Source organism: Mus pahari, chromosome 9, assembly GCF_900095145.1.
Source record: "Mus pahari chromosome 9, PAHARI_EIJ_v1.1, whole genome shotgun sequence".
NCBI lineage: Eukaryota > Metazoa > Chordata > Mammalia > Rodentia > Muridae > Mus > Mus pahari.
In genome coordinates this window covers 28,953,393-28,970,148 of record NC_034598.1, presented here as the reverse complement: position 1 = coordinate 28,970,148, position 16,756 = coordinate 28,953,393, and the positions used below count along the sequence as shown (strand labels likewise).

General features: G+C 42.9%; 1 protein-coding gene across 3 annotated transcripts in view; it reads right to left on the bottom strand.

Moving 5' to 3' along the window:
• The window catches only part of Ctnna3 (catenin alpha 3), a 1,475,129-nt gene that overhangs the window by 1,336,294 nt on the left and 122,079 nt on the right, over positions 1–16,756 (bottom strand). For all 3 annotated transcript variants that reach the window (XM_021205680.2, XM_029542318.1, XM_029542317.1), the window contains exon 5: positions 12,437–12,556. In XM_021205680.2, coding sequence (XP_021061339.1) covers positions 12,437–12,556 — 120 coding nt within the window. The remainder of the gene's footprint in view (positions 1–12,436; positions 12,557–16,756) is intronic.

Below are 16,756 nucleotides of genomic sequence, written 5' to 3'. Positions count from 1 at the left end.
AAGGGGTCTGCAACCCTGTAGGTGGAACAACAATATGAACTAACCAGTACCCCCTGAGCTTGTGTCTCTAGCTGCATATGTAGCAGAAGATGGCCTAATGGCCATCATTGGGGAGAGAGGCCCCTTTGGTCTTGCAAACTTTGTATGACCCAGCACAGGGGAAGGCCAGGGCCAAGTAGTGGGAGTAGGGGGGTTGAGGAGCGGGGGGGGGGGCGGTATAGGGAACTTTCAGGATAGCATTTGAAATGTAAATAAAGAAAATAATAATGAATAAATTTAAAAAAAAGAAAAAAAGAAAATAACAATAAAAAATATATTTTATTTGTTAAAAAAAAAAGAAGAGATGTGGGACATTTGATAACATGGTTAAACACAATGATGGAGATGATGTCATCAGAAGTCGAGTGAAAAGAAGGTGAATCTGAAGAAGGAATAGGGTGTGACAAATTAGAAGAAAATACAGGATAAGCATGTTTAATGTCTATACTGGCTGGTTCTGTGTGTCAACTTGACAAGGGCTGGGTGTTATCACAGAGAAAGGAGCTTCAGGTGAGGAAATGCCTCCATGAAATCCAATGTAAGGCATTTCCTCAATTAGTGATCAAGGGGGGGGTGGGCCCATTGTAGGTGGTGCCATCTCTGGGCTGGTAGTCCTAGGTTCTATAAGAGAGCAAGCTGAGCAAGCCAGGGGAAGCAAGCCAGTAAGTAACATCCCTCCATGGCCTCTGCATCAGCTCCTGCTTCCTGACCTGCTTGAGTTCCAGTCCTGATTTCCTTTGGTGATGAACAGCAATGTGGAAGTGTAAGCTGAGTAAACCCTTTCCTCTCCAACTTGCTTCTTGATCATGATGTCTTGTTCAGGAATAGAAACCCTGACTAAGACAATGTCATTAGATATTATAGGACATGAACTCCAACTTTTAAATATGCAGCAATGTTCCTTACCAATCAATGGAAGAACTAGATAAGGAGAAAACATTTTTTTAAAAACCAAATACCAAAAGGAACCATCTAATCAGTAAAAATGAAATGGTTCTCAAGAGAAGAAATGCAAATGGCCAGCAAACATTTGGGGAAATACCCAACATCCTTAACCAAAATAAAATGCAAGTTAAAACTGTTTTGAGATTCTGTACCTCACTCGTGTCAGAATGGCTGCTGTTAATACAACCCACCACAGATACCAAATACACAAAGAATGCAGACAGATCAACAGCAAAATAACCAAATAAGTCAGTTCGGGAGTGACCTGCACAGACATCTTTCTAAGGAAAAATGAAGATGTCCAATGGATATACAAAATGATACTCAGTAACATTAATTGTCATACAAATCAAAACCATAAATGCATTATGACCCCTACCTATTGAGATGGCTATAAAAAAAATTTAAGTATAATAAATGTTGGGAAGAGTTAACAGGAAAATCAATGCTGACACATTAGTGGGAATATAAATTCGTAGAGCTATTGTGTATATGTACTGTACTATATGCATGTCTGGTGACTGCAGAGACCAGAAGAGGGGATAGATCCTGGAACTAGGGTTATGGATGACTATAAGTCCCCCATGTAGGTAATGGAAACTGAACCTGGATCCTCTGCATGTGTGTTCAGGGCCATCAACTGCTGAGCCATTTCTCCAGCCCCTATCTTAACCAGCTTAATGAGGCAACTCCTATGAACATGGCAGCATTGTGTGCAATAGCCAAGACCTGATAAACATGGGAGAGGCCGCTGACAAATGAGCAGACAAAGGAAGCATGGTATATTATATACAAGGTGAATAATATTCTATTTTATATGGAATACAAGACTGTTTTAGAATAATTTTCAGCCTTTGAAAAGAAGCAAATCCTTCCGGTTATAACATGCATGAAACTAAGGGGACATTACGCTAAATGGAAGCCAGGCAGAGAGAGTCACATGTGTCATAACATGGAAACTGACAGTGTGGGACACAGAAACAGAGTGGAAGAGCATTTATCATGACCAGAAGAAGGAGGGAGGGAAATAAGGACACATTGACCAAAAGTTTCTGGTCACAGGATGAATAACCCCTGATATTAGTTAGCTATACATTGTTAGCCATTCTCCCTGTATTTGCCAAAGCATCACACTGCCAGTTTGAAATGTATACAATTTCAATTATTGACTATTTCAGTAAGCTTAAAATATGAAACAGAAGGTGTAGGCATAAATTTTTTTTGCAACTTACTTTTAATAAGGGTTTAACCTCTCCTCTAGCCCACCACCCAGCAGAGGTAATGGAGGAGAAAAGTTAATAGGATGTGGGAGAAGTGGACCTGTTTAGCAATAGTCCTTTGGGAGTGAGCTTGATCTTCTTTGGCAGCAGTTCAGTCCTGTAGCAAACACCAAATATGACTCAGCAGCTGCAGACCCATCCTCTGGGCAGGCAGACACCAGGCATGAACGAGCAGCTGCAGTCCAGTGCTTTCAGCACACAGACACTAGGCAGCTGTACTTCAATCCGGAAGAAACCACCAGGCTTGCCAACCAGCCTAAGGCAGGGCCACAGAAGTGGCAAGCTCCCAGAGGAAACTCACAAGCAGATTTTGGGCGAGTTTCTCTCAATGGCAGTGTTACCTCACATTGAGCTCAACAATGCTAAGTAAGACGAACCCCAATGCATGCATGTCCTTGGTGAAGAATAGCGAGAAGGAGCAAACCAAACCAATGCTCAGTGATGTTCTCCCGCTCTCTGTGGGGTCATATTTATACTCCTTCATCAACAGTCCTTTCACGTGTCTGCTATACCAAAACATCATTTCTCCTGCGTCTGCTTCAGGAAAACGGTCTTTCACATGTCTGCTTTAGCAAGACAGCCTTTCACCTGTACATTGGGTACAGGAATGAAAATATCAATGAGACCCATCACCTTGCACAACTAGTCTGTGCTAATCGTAAGGTACCTTCAAAAGAGATGGGCAAGGTGTTTTCATTGTTAACTGTCCCAGGTTTCGGTTTCCTCCACGCCAACTCTCATCCACAATCTTATGGACTTGGTGAATCTAAGACATGGGCAAGTAGCCAGCACACTTAAGGCTGAAATGTTTTACCACCTCCGATGTTCCTGTCAGCCTAGTAAATTTTAAAACAACCCATAACAAAGCCTTAACTATTTCAATAAACATTCCCCACTATAAAGTAGCCATGAGCTGCTCACAAGGCAAGTTATCATACAGTAAACAACCTTGTAAAAAAATTAATAAATCTGTTCTGGTACGTGGAAATCAGCTGGAATATGCTCTGTTCCACAGTCTCCCACCTAAGTGACTACAGTGACATCAATAAACTCAACTCTGAAGACAGAGGACGGAAACAGAATGGCAAGCCTTTGACTTAAAATTTGTCTCTCTGGTTTTACTTTATGAGTTTAATAGAAGATGCCTACTTGTCCTGAGTGTTAACTACCAAAGCAGGAATCAAATTTTAGGTGGAGAGTCGTTCTGATCATTCATTTTTAAGGAAAGGGTTCATAATTTTCTTCAGATTTTAACTATCAAGAAGGAAATTACCCCATAAATTATCTGTAGTTTATGAAGTAGTGAAAATGGCTGGATGGGCTGTGGCAGTAAGCTGAATTAGGGAGCATGAATAACTCAGGATCTGCTGACTTAAAATAACCTTTAATAATCAGTGCATCCCTCTGTGTGCATGTATTTATGTGTGTGTGTATGTATATGTATATGTATGTATGTATTTGTATATTTGTATATGTGTATCGAGGTGGATATGTTTTCCTTTAAATAACATTATTTGATTCCCTTTATGGTTGGACAAAATGCTATTGTATATAAAACACAATTTCTTTCTCTGTTCATCTGTGGCTAGACATCCAAGCTGGCCCTATATCTTGACTATTATAAATGCTACAGCAGTGAGCACAACATGAATCTATCTCTGTGATATGCTGACATAAATCTTCTGTGTATGTACCCAGGAATGGGGGGCTATTTAAATACCTCCCATGCTTTTACATATGGGGGAGAATTTATTTTAAATATATATAACATCTCCTTTCCAGTGTGCACATCAATAGGCTATGTGTCCGGGAGAATGAAGCACATTGGGGGTGGCTTGAATCTTGGTGTGCCTTGCTACTCTGATATTCCACATTTTAAATGGCTTGTAATGAATCCGTCAATGATAGCTGAAATGCTTGGGGATCTTCAGAAGCAGATTTATAAGTGTCATAAATAATAGTTTTGCTTGACTGGGTAAATAAGAAACAGAATGCCATCTAAGATAGACATGAATATTTTAATGTAGCAGTCGTTGGCTCACTTACTCTTAAAAGGAATAATTTAATCAGGATTCTTTCAAGGGAGCTGAAATCATTACAGGATGAGAACGGAAGGACCTTCTCCCAAGTGAGCAATTAACATATCTCGTGTAACAACGGTCATTGGCGTGAATCCCCTACTTATGGATTCCGCTGAAGCCCTGCGCCTCCCACCTCCCAGTTTTCGATTCCATTTTTTTCTTAGTCTGTACCTTAGTAATTCCAGCTGCATGCTTATCTCCAAATGTTTGCAATGAAGTGTGCAGCTTCCACCTTCTTGAGAGCTCAAATGAAGGCTACTCTACCTTCCCTTGTTCTGTAGGCAATGCCGAGGGATGGTGGCACCTGACTCCTTCCTCTTCATGTATCTCTAAGTGGCTGGAACCTCTCCTCTTCCTCTTTGCTATATGCTAAGCACAAGCCTGGCTTTATGGAGTCTTATATCCTCAGAGCTCATAGGTTCGAGGGTCAGCTGGAATTATAATCTTTGGGGTTAGTCCTTACCCGTCTGCAATTCTTAATTTTTATTTGTAGTCAATGAAGATTGAATAGGTTCAAGGTGTTCTAAAGGATAGTTGAGAGATCTATACATGACACATTTATGTGGTGTGCTTATTAAATAAACATATAGGGATTACTATAATCAGATTACTATGCCAAGCACCCACTCGTGCTGCGCATCCAAAGCCCTAGAATCCAGTCCATAAAGCTGGAAGCTTGTGCCCCTTGACTGACATCCTCTCGTTCTGTCATTCCCTACTTAGATTCCACACATAAATGAAATAACACATCCTTTCTCTTTCTCGGATCATTCCACTTAAAGCCCTCCCAGTTCGTTCACATTATTACAAGCAAAAGGATTTCCTTCTTTGAGGAAAAAGGATATTCTGTTTGGGGTCTGTATGCCATGCTTTCTTTTCCACTATTTTTTTAAGCTAGCAAACAAAATGTGAGTTCCTACAGAGGATTCTCATACAAGTATGAGGCTTGGCTCTGCCTTCAGCGTGCCTCCCGCTCCCTCCCCACCCCCATTCCCCACCTCTCTTGCTTGTCCCTTCTGTTTTCTTCTTGTTTCTGTTTTACACTCTGCTTCCCTCTTAAGATCTCTCCCTCCCCTTCCATGGTCTCTTTCTACATTCATGACCTACATGCACACACACATGCGCGCGCACACACACACACACACACACACACACACACACACACACAAAAGTATGCATGCATGCACAGAGACAGACAGACAGACAGACAGACAGAAGCTCCTGCCTGTGATGTACCGCTTGCTTCCTTTACCCTTGCGCCCACTTGAAACACTTGGGTTGCTTCCCCAGGGTGGCTGCTATCAGTGCTGCAGTGAACACAGTAATGCGGTTGTCCCTTTGAGACTCTGGCTTCACTCCCTCTGGATATATGCCCAGAAGTGGAATTCCTGGCCATGTGGTGGTTCTGTTTTGTTTTTGTTTTGTTTTTTTTTTAGTTTAAATTTTTGAATTTTTGTTTCTTACATTTTCTACTTACTGGTTACATGTTTATTGTTTGAGATTTGACTCCCCGCCATCTCTGCCTCTTTCTTCTTCCAATATCCTGCACTTTGTTCTTAGACGGATGGAGTCAACCTAGTGTCATCTGTGGGGTGTGTGTGTGTGTGTGTGTGTGTGTGTGTGTGTAGGACTACCTCCTGGAGCATTCGTAGCCTCTCAAGAACCATATTCCTGAAGAAAATTGCCTCTCTTTCCTAGTGGCCATTGGTTACCACCAGGTCCTCAGCTAGGGGTGACATTTCATGACCTCCCCTGCTATCTGCTATCTATTTTGCCTGTCTTGACTTCATGTGTCAGTCACAGTCACTCTACGTTTGTGTGCACTGGCCCTACCATATCCAGCAGATAATGTGTTCCTGCAGCTGTCCACTACTTCCGGCTCTTACAATCACCTGCCCTTTCATCTGTGACCCGTCCTGAGTATCATAGCCCAGATAATACAGGCACCTTAAAGCTCAGCATGACACAGCATCTTACTCTCCTGGCAATGGCCAGTTTTGGGGTCTCCTTGTTAATTACCATCTGCCCCAAAAAGAGGCTTCTCTCATGAGGGCTGGGAGAGTCTACAACCTGCAAGTAGACGGCAAAACGCTTAGAGAGTAATTTGTTACTAAATATATTTAGCAGAATCGTAGTATTGGGTTTTCTCCTAGGACCTAGCACCTACCCAGTCATGGGGTCTGGCCCACTTAACAGTACTAGGCCTGAGTTCCATCCTGTGCAGCAGACCTTCAATTTCATCGGAAAGCGGTTGGTTCCTCTCCTAGTGACCCTGCCACCATTGCACGAGCAGGCATAGCTTGCCAGGCCAGCTGTTACTGTGACTCACAGTGTTCACACTTAAACAAGACTGTTGATGACTCTCCTGCCCCCCATCATGCTTAGGACTTCCCACCTCTGAGAGAGTTTAGCGGCTGTGCTACCTGGGTCCATTCTTGAGTCTATTAGCGGAATCTGAGTCCTTATTTCTCCAGGAAGATCAGTGGTATCGGGCCTGATGTTGATTATTACTGGCTTTTTTTTTTTTTTAAGAAATGTCCATACTATTTTCCACAATTGATTATTACTGGCTTCTTTTTTATTTTTTAAGGAACCCCCATACTATTTTCCACAATTACTGCAAGTTTACATCCTTACTGATATTGTACAGTTCTCTTTTGCTGTCTTTGGTTCTTACTGTGTCTTTCACCCAATATTTAAATGGTTATTATGGAAAGGACAGAAAGAAAGATACCAAGTAGAATTTTACTGTTTAATTGAAGGTTGTTAACTAACCTAAAAGCATTTATTTACATTTTTATTTACCTATTTATTTTACTTGCATATATCTGCCTACATATATAAACACAGCACGATTAATTGTATACTGTTACTTGATGTATATGATTTCAGGGCCTGGACAAGGAACCACAGGCAACTAAGGGATATCAAGGGCTGAAGGCATTTTTACAAAGTCAATTTCACGACAATTATTTCTAATTTACTTCATTGATAAGACTTTATTTTAAATTCCATTCTACTGAATATTCTATTCCTTCTGGTCTTCTAATCATCTGAAAGGCGTTGAAGTTTAGAAAAAGATAAAGCACTAGTTCACTCCTGAGCATCAACACTAAGAAGGGATCATTTTGTGCTGAACACATGACCTAGATACATAGGACATCATTATTACACAAACTGGAACTTAGCTGGAATTTTGGTTCTAAAACACTAATCCCCTAAGAAGCTTTTAGCACAAGCACTGGGGGCTATAATTGTTATGTCTATCAAGAGATATCACTGTAAAGGCATATTGAAGCCAAATCTCACCATCCCCTTTCCCATTCTGTGTGTGTATGTGCATGTGTGTGTTTGTGTGCACGTATGTGTTCATGTGTGCATTAAGAGGCCAGAGATCTATGTCGGGTGTCTTCTTCGATCACTCCCTGCCTAACCTTGTTGAAGGAGGAACTCTTACTGAGCCTGAAGGTCACTGATTTGCTTAGGTTGCCTAGCTGTACTAGGGACCCTCCTATCTCCACTTCCCAAGCGCTCAAGATAAAGACACACACCTTAGAGCTGGACTTTGGGGTTGAATTCGGGTCCTGTACCTATGCAGAAAGCATTTTTCCAGCTGAACCCAGCCCCGTGCTAACTTCCTTCTTGAGAGATATTACTTTCTTTCTGTGGCTGCCGTCACCAGACTACACACATCTAAAAACATCACTCTAAAAATACTCTATTTTTAGAATAGTGCTAGACCCTATATGCATTGCGAACGTATATAAATAAAGACATCCTCACAGGCATCTAAGAAGTGGGTTCATGAGATTAACACCAAGCAACATTATGAAAGCTATTAGTACTGAATGTGTTAGATGCTGTGCTGAACTGTTTATAAACTTTAAAGGACTTTCTTTACACCTTATTATATCAAATATTATAGTATATCAAAACAGGCTCAAGCCTGGTACTCTTTTCTTCAGGTTTTAAAAGAAGAAAGCCAAGTGCCTAAGGCAGCACAAACACTCTAAGTCTGCATGATGACAAAGCCCACCCTGGACAGCTCTTAGAGTCTCACAGGCAAATGCTAAGAATGAAGGTGACATGCTGACCTGACGACATTTGGTGAGGTGTCATGGGGGAGACGAGGCTTCAGTGTGCCGTTAAAGAATGATTAGTAGAGTTAAATAAGTAAATAGGAAGGGGCAGGATAGTCTAGATACCAAGTTAATATAATCCTTGCATGGAGGTCAGAAGGCAAGAATAACAGGCATGATCAAGGAACAAGAGTCAAAGGGTGCGCCAACTTGCAGTGTGGGCACGTATCTCAAGCAGAGTGTTTTGATTTCAAATATATTCACATTAACATGCAAACGTGTCTTTGTCCATACCGCGCTCAACTCAATAATGTCAGCTCTGATTTGTAACAAAAGACTTAGAAACCAGTGAAAATGAAATGTGTTTTATAATGCTATTGTAAGCATTAAGGGTAGAAATTAAGTTATAGTTTAAATTAGTAAATCTTACTTTAGTCATAAAAACAGAAGCCCCAAGGAGATGTCTCGGTTTATAACTGCTCGGATTAATACCTAAGCCTGGGATCTGTGCCACAGCTGGTGCATATAGGACATGCAATAGGATGATGTCTGAGTGGGAAAAGGATGGAAAAAAAAATCCACCAAGGAGGCAGTGGTGGCGACAGACCCCGTCCTCCAGCTGCCTGTATTCTGCTGCAGCAAAGAACTGTGGGTACCACGGGACCAGAAAACCAGTCACGACAGGTCTGTATCCAGCTCTTGTAAGGTTTTATCCCAGATACTGATGAATGAGCTTCCTGATCTTCGCCCTAATGATGCTCGGTCACCCACTTCCTCCATCGTGGTACACCCACCCCTCCTCTATCACAGCCCCCTCTCTCGCCTCTGTCCACCAACGCTCCTTCCGACATTCCTCTTTTTGAGCGTGGGAAGACAAAGATTCGTCTGATCTGACTGCAGTGTGAGCACTCATTCCGTAGGAAAGAACAATCAAAGGCCGCTTGTGTTTAGGACACAGCACGCAGTAAGTTCTCAAAAGAGACAGGTTCAAAGAAGAAGCAACGGCCATGAGACGGTTCAGCAGCTCGAGGCTCTTGGTGCAAACTGGTTCCCAGGAAGCCACGTGGTGAGAGGAGAGACCCAGCGCCTACAAGCTGTCCTCTGACCTCGCACGTATACCACAGCGTGCATGCATAAATATATTCAATATCTTCCTCCATACATTTTAAGGAATATTTTTTTAAAAATTAAAACAAGACACAACAAGGGTCTACCTATTGCTCAGAAAGAAGGCTCTCGAACAAGGGTATTAAAATATAGTCATTGTGGTCAAGTAAAGTAAATTTCTGTAGCATTTAAATTTTCTAGAGAAATGTGTATATTTAAAATAAAATCTCTATAAAAGATACATACAAGAGAGCATATATATACATATACACACATATATATATGTATATATATATATATATATATATATATATATATATATATCATAGGAAAGGAAATTTAATGAATGAATCCATAAAAATTATTACAATTGATTGACTTGCCAACGGTAACTTAAGAGTTTGGGTGATGTTAGTCGTTTCTCTTTTTTTCCAAAATGGATACAGGAATAAAATAAATTAGGAGAGCACCTGAAATCACGCAAAGAACAGTCTATTAGCATTCGTGTACAAGAACAGAAGAGATAATGCCCACCTGCATTTCAAAGTGAGACAAACTCATTAGTTTTCATGCCCCGCAATCTGAGGCCAAAACTTTGGGCGTGCCCAGTAACTGTACTAGTCAGAAAATTGCCGCGGTCAGATATTGAGACTGGAGAGGGTCCACCAAGGAGGCGGCAACAGACCCTGCTTGCTTCTGCTGCCGCAAAGAATGGTGGGTACCATAGGACCAAAAAACCAGTCAGGGATGAAGTCTCTATATCCAGCTCTTAGAAGGAAGTTTTCCTGCTGAATTAGCAGTTTTACAGAGCTCTGAATCTCTCCTAGTAAGACGAAAAAGGGGGAAAAAAAGTACTTTTCACTGTGTGCTTAATAGATTTTTTTTTTTAGCTTTAAAGGAAAGGGAATGGAAGATGCCACCCAGTCAGAGAGCAGCGGATGTTCTGACGCCTAAGCCCCGCCCAGCCAGGCAATGTGGGCGCCCGGTTTGGAGTCAGGCAGACTTAGGACTTCTCCCTATGACCATCATAGGAGAGTCGCCAAACTCTTCAGCGGTCTCATCTACAAATGCTACCAATAAAACCGACTCCACGGTACTGCTACGATGTTTAGTGACTCAGTTCGTAAATGGTTTAGTCCTACTATGTGCCACAGCGCGTGGCAGCAGCAAGGATGGTCTACATACATTCACACGTTCACAGGCACCACGTGCTCGCTCTCTCCCCTCCTCACACGTTACCTGTCCCTGGAAGTACTCGCTTTCTTCCACGATGGCGGTTAGCTAATGTAAGAATCTAATCGCCATCACAGGAAACGCACTAATGAGAAAGGATCGAGCGAGAGGGTAGTGACGACAGGCTGTCAATGCCCCTTGGTGGTAAAATACGATCTTGGGAACAAAACTGGCCTGAAAACGATTCAAGGCCGAAGCAGTGATCCGTGGTGTAAGCGCTGAGCAGCAGGAACTGGGAACTGAGCAGCAGGAATTGGTACTGTGGTACCAGCTCTCGGCAACACTGGCTCCCTGTGTTATGTCTGCTAACAGCCAGGCCAGCAGTAGTTTCAAAAGAAAAAAAGAAAAAAAAAAAGAAAACCACAAAAATGCTTACCATGTTCTTTTTCTGTATAAAGCATTGTTGAGATAATCCATTTGTCCTCGTCTAGAATATTCCATAAAAACAAATATAACTAGCTGGGCAGTGAGAGGCAGGTGGATTTCTGAGTTCCAAGCCAGCCTGGTCTACAGAGTGAGTTCCAGGACAGCCAGGGCTACACAGAGAAACCCTGTCTCGAAAAACCAAAAATAAATAAATAAATAAATAAAATGTAACTCTTAGAGAAATAAGGCCACAGAATGGTAAAATACTCAATTTTGAAGAGAAATTTTTTTCACCTCTATGATAGAGCAAGAACCTAGAAACACAATTCTATCCTTGGGCTAATTTCTAAGCCATATCAGATGGACTTAATGTGGTTTAACAAAAATGCTGCTTTGAAAACCCATACACCAAAGGCCCAGAACTTGTAAATCGGGCAACAGCGAGACGATTGCACTCTCTGCAGACAGGTCATCCGAGTAGCCCCGATTCTAAACACCAGCTACTGCTGAACACGGTCTCAATTTTCATGCAGCCTAACTTAAAAGGCTGAGGGACGGCGCTGATCCAAGGAAGCCTTTCAACAAAGTAAAAGCTTGACGACACTGACACCTAGTGGCCATACAGAAACTGCAGCCAACTCCGCCTAAAAAGGACGGCCAGCCACTGCGGCAACGTGGTGGTCTACAGGACGGTAGGAAAGTCTCCTTGTGAAGACTGGGTGTGGACAGGACCGATCCTATAAGCAATCTTATAAAGGTTTGATTTGTCTCCGGGATTATCTTGGAACTCTCCAAGCGAGCCAAGAGGCATTCACGTGTTAAGAATCCTTCCCTTTAACCTTGCACATTTATTTAACAAGGTTTTACTCATCTTCAAAGATCAAAAAGCAAAGCTAGAGGTCAAACGCTACTTTGCAGGTTCATCCACGCTCTTTTCCTGGTCTTTGGGTGGTTATTTATCCCCCCTTGGCTATACCCTACCAAATACAAAAGCCATGTGGCCAGGCCGTCCTAGAAGCTCTTTGTGCTGCTAACCAAAGGGTAGTTAGACCTTCACAGAACCGCAGGAATCTTCTTTTAAAGGAATAAAGGACGTGTGCAGAAACCCCTAAAGTACCCATCTAAAAGCCAGGACCGCACTGAACACTGTAGGTAGCGAGATGAACACAGGGCGATCCACACAAGCTATTTCTGCCCCAATCATTAGAAGGTAAGTTTCCCCGACCTGTCTGCACCTCCTACCGGTGGGACAGCAGGAAGCCTGAACTGCTCCTATTTTCCACCGGAGGAGAGCACCGAATCTTACCTGCTGGCGTTTGAAGGCCAAATAATCCAGGCTTTCCAGCTCCTTCCCCAGCTTCTGGTAGGCTCTCTGGAGGTCAGATTTGTTGGAAACATTTTTGAGAGACTCGAATGTTCTTTGGAACTGAAAACGAAAAGGAAAACATGGTGACATGTTTTCTTCAAATTCCCCGCTAGATGACAGAGTCAACAATGTGCTTCGGATTTACCCACTGTAACTCAGAGACGGCAAATGCTAATTATCTTTCAATGGACTAGTTAGGGATGATCATAAAGAGACAGAGACTGTGTGTGTGTGGCTCCGAGGTGCAGGGACGAGAGGTTCTGTCCATCCTCATCCTAACAAGAAGAGCCATATGTGACTCAGAATGAAAGAATTTTCCTGCTTTAGGATGCCCCCCAAAAAAATGAGATTTAATGTATAATTTTAAGTCTGACAGTAAGTCTAATATTATAAGGTTCTTAGGGCTGGAGAGAGGTTTCAGTCAGTAAAGTATATGCTATGAAAGCTTGAGAACCTGAGTTTGAATCCCAACAGTACATGGAAAAGCTGGGAGTGGCTGTTCGTATCTGTAATCCCAACACTGGGGAAGCACAGACAGGGAAACCACCCAAGATTCCTGGCAGCCAGACTAGCCAAGGAGCGAGCTTCACCACCACTTCACTAAGCCAGCGTAATCCCTTGTCACGTTCAAAGTATCTGTCTTTATAGCCACAGATAAAGGTGGTTCCCACCCCTCATCAAGGGACAGCAGATGGAGAGCATGACAGAAAACCACAGCCAATCCAAGGGCAGAGCTGTGGTGCGCAGGCCCAGACGACTCCTCTACAAACGCCTGCGCCCCAGGCTCAGAGGATCAGTGGGGTGGAGTTGGGGGGGGGGAAGACTGCAAGAGCCAGGGGAGCCGTTTGCTGTAAGATCCTGACTCCTAGAAGCTCAGAGAAGCCACACCCATAAAGTCTCACTAACATGGCTGCCTAGGCATGAACTGAATGAGGAGGACACCCGATAGGTGGGTTAACGTGAAGGGAGGGAAAGTCAGGGGGCCTCGACCCTAGAGAACCACAGGCAGCCCCTTAGTTGCTGAAAGCTGGAGAAATAGTCTTCCTCGGGGAGAGCACACCAAGTGTGTGTGTGTGTGTGTGTGTGTGTGTGTGTGTGTGTGTGTAAAACAACAATTAAAAAGAGGCCATTAATTTGAATGAGAATGATAGGTACATGGGAAGGATTGGAGAGGGGAAAGGAAGTGGGTAAATAATGTAATTATATTATAATTTTTAACTAAATGAGCCTAAATTTTTTTAAATACACTGGAGAGTAACTTAGGAAGGCATCTGATGTTGCCCTCTGGTCTCTGCATCCATGTGCAAAAAGGTCTAATGCCAAGAGAGAGCCAGAGGGAGACAGGCAGAGAGACAGATAGACAGACAGATGGAGGGAGGGAAACAGAAAGAGGAGAGAGAGAGAGAGAGAGAGAGAGAGAGAGAGAGAGAGAGAGAGAGAGAGAGAGAGAGAGAGAGAGAGAAGTAGGGCTGGGAGAGGACAGAAGAGAGAGTAGGTCAGTAAATATCATCAACTATATTATACACATGCATGAAAATATCACAATAAGATCCATCACCAATATATGCTAACAAAGGCATTCTTAATTGAGTTTTCACATGGCAATCATAGAAACCGACAAATGTATGAAAAGTTAGCTGCTCCCACATGCTCATGGCATGGCATGAGACGTGCCTGGTGTCTGCAGAGGATCCGCAAAGAGCAGGTCACTCAGAGAGGAAGATCTCTCAGAGACTGCGTTTCGAGGAGGGAAGAGCTCTTAAAGGTTAGTGACCAAAGCAGGTTAGTGGGGTTGGATTGCTCCTGTCCCTTCCCCAGCAGCATGCAGAGGTGACAAATTGCAGTAGGTCACAGAATACTTCCCGCTACTGATAGTTAAGTAAAGGGGCTCACAAGAAATTAAAGCCATGGTTTGTTTCAGTGAATTAAAGCATACTTTGTCAGTGACTGAGCATGTCGCCTGATGTGATTGTCGTTTGCTCTCTTATTTCATGGATTTCATCTTGTGCTGTCACCTAGATTCACGTCTACAGGTAGAGATGTCACCGTGTAAGCACACCAGAATCCCACTACAGCTGTGACTCCATGAGACAGGCCGATAAGATTTTATGGGATATAATTAAGTTCCCAGGGATGGTTTGATCCTCAGCATATCAAGCGCTATGGCATAAGCCGTAACAGAATGGCGTTCTACTGGGTTACATCCTCCATTTCGTGAAGGCACCATGTTTATCTCAATCCAATGTGAAGAGAAAAGTGAGATGCAAATTAAGTCCAACAAATACCACTTAGCACTTCCTCTCATCAAAATGCTATGAATGGGGCTGGAGAGATGGCTCAGTGGTTAAGCGCACTGATTGCTCTTCCAAAGGTCCTGAGTTCAAATCCCAGTAACCACATGGTGGCTCACAACCATCTATAATGAGATCTGATGCCCTCTTCTGGTGTGTCTGAAGACAGCTACAGTGTACTTACATATAATAATAAGTCTTTGGTCCAGAGTGAACAGGGCCAGAGGGAGCAGAGGTTCTGAGTTCCAGTCCCAGCAACCACATGATGGCTCACAACCATCTGTACAGCTATAGTATACTCATATACATAAATAAATAAATCTTTTTAAAAATGTTATGAATATAAAACATATTTTCTTCCCTGGGTGTGATGGTTTGTATATGCTTGGCTCAGGGAATGTCACTATTAGGAGGTGTGGCCTTGTTGGAGTAGGTGTGTCACTGTGGGCATGGGCTATAAGACCCTCATCCGAGCTGCCTGGAAGTCAGTATTCTGCTAGCAGCCTTCAGATGAAGATGTAGAACTCTCAGCTCCTCCTGTACCATATTTGCCTGGACACTGCCATGTTCCTGCCTTGATGATAATGGACTGAACCTCTGAGCCTGAAAGCCAGCCCCAATTAAATGTTGTCCTTTATAAGAGTTGCCTTGGTCATGGTGTCTCTTCTCAGCAATGGAAACCCACACTGGGGGAACTTAAAGATTACAGGAGGAAGTAGTAATGGAAGCCAGAAATGGGAAGAGCATTGACATTTACCAAGTGTGTGTTCAGCCCCAGGTACGTTACGCCTTCCAACTGAACTCTCACATCAGTAAGAGGGGTTCCTGGTACATTCCCAGTCTCAAGTGCATAAACTGGGCCTCAGACAGCTTGGCCAAGCAGGGACTTCACTCCAACGTCCTAGATCTTTTTTGAGAAAGTGGGGCGCAAACAAGAGGAAAGAGTAGGGTACGGCGAATATTTGAAAGCTCACTGAGGGTGACTGAAGGGGTTACATAAAACAGAAGACATGAAGAAACCTGAGTAGGACCACAGAGGACATGAAACTTCAGAGTCCTGGGGCGAGCCAACTCTACTCATCTGTTTATATGCCTTATTTTTTTATTTATGTTTACTATTTACATAATATTTCGATTTACTGTATTTACTTTGCAATGTTTTCTAGCTATTTCCTCTCTCTGTGTGTACGTGTCTACATGTGAAATGACATGCATGGAGAAGTCAGAGGACGGACGATACATGACAGTTAGTTCTCTCCTTCAGCTATGTGGGCCTCAGAGATGGAACGTAGGTTGTCAAGCTTGGAAGCAAACACCTTTACCCACTGAGCTGTCCCACCAGACCCTCCCACCAGCCCCCTTCCCCCATCAGTTTAGACACAGCCAAAAGCATCTCATCCCCCCCCCTCTTGTAACACACAAAAAACAATTGCTTTTCAACATAGTTTTAATAAACTTTATGTTAAATACGAATCTTGTCATGTGGTCTTTTCTCTGCCTTGGCTATTTTTTGGTCCCTTCTCAGTATGTCTAAGTCAAAGTCAACCACCAGATCCTGGACTCTGAACAATGTATCCTATGAGTCCATTACTATCAGGAATTTACCGAAAGTTTCACTACATTTTAAAATGTTCTTTACGCTCTATGTTTTCTCTTCCCTAAAAATTATTCTTTCTAATTAAAGATGTGGTCATGTTCTCATTTAGTTACGTAAACCTTACGCAACTCCAGGGAACTTGAGAAGAAACACCTGTGAGAGTTCAAAATAAGAAACAAATGGAGGAGCTAGAGAAAGTACCCAAGGAGTTGTAGGGGGCTGCAACCCTGTAGGTGGAACAACAATATGAACTAACCAGTACCCCCTGAGCTCCTGTCTCTAGCTGCATATGTAGCAGAAGATGGCCTAATCGGCCATCACTGGGAAGAGAGGCCCCTTGATCTTGTAAACTCTATATGACCCAGCACAGGG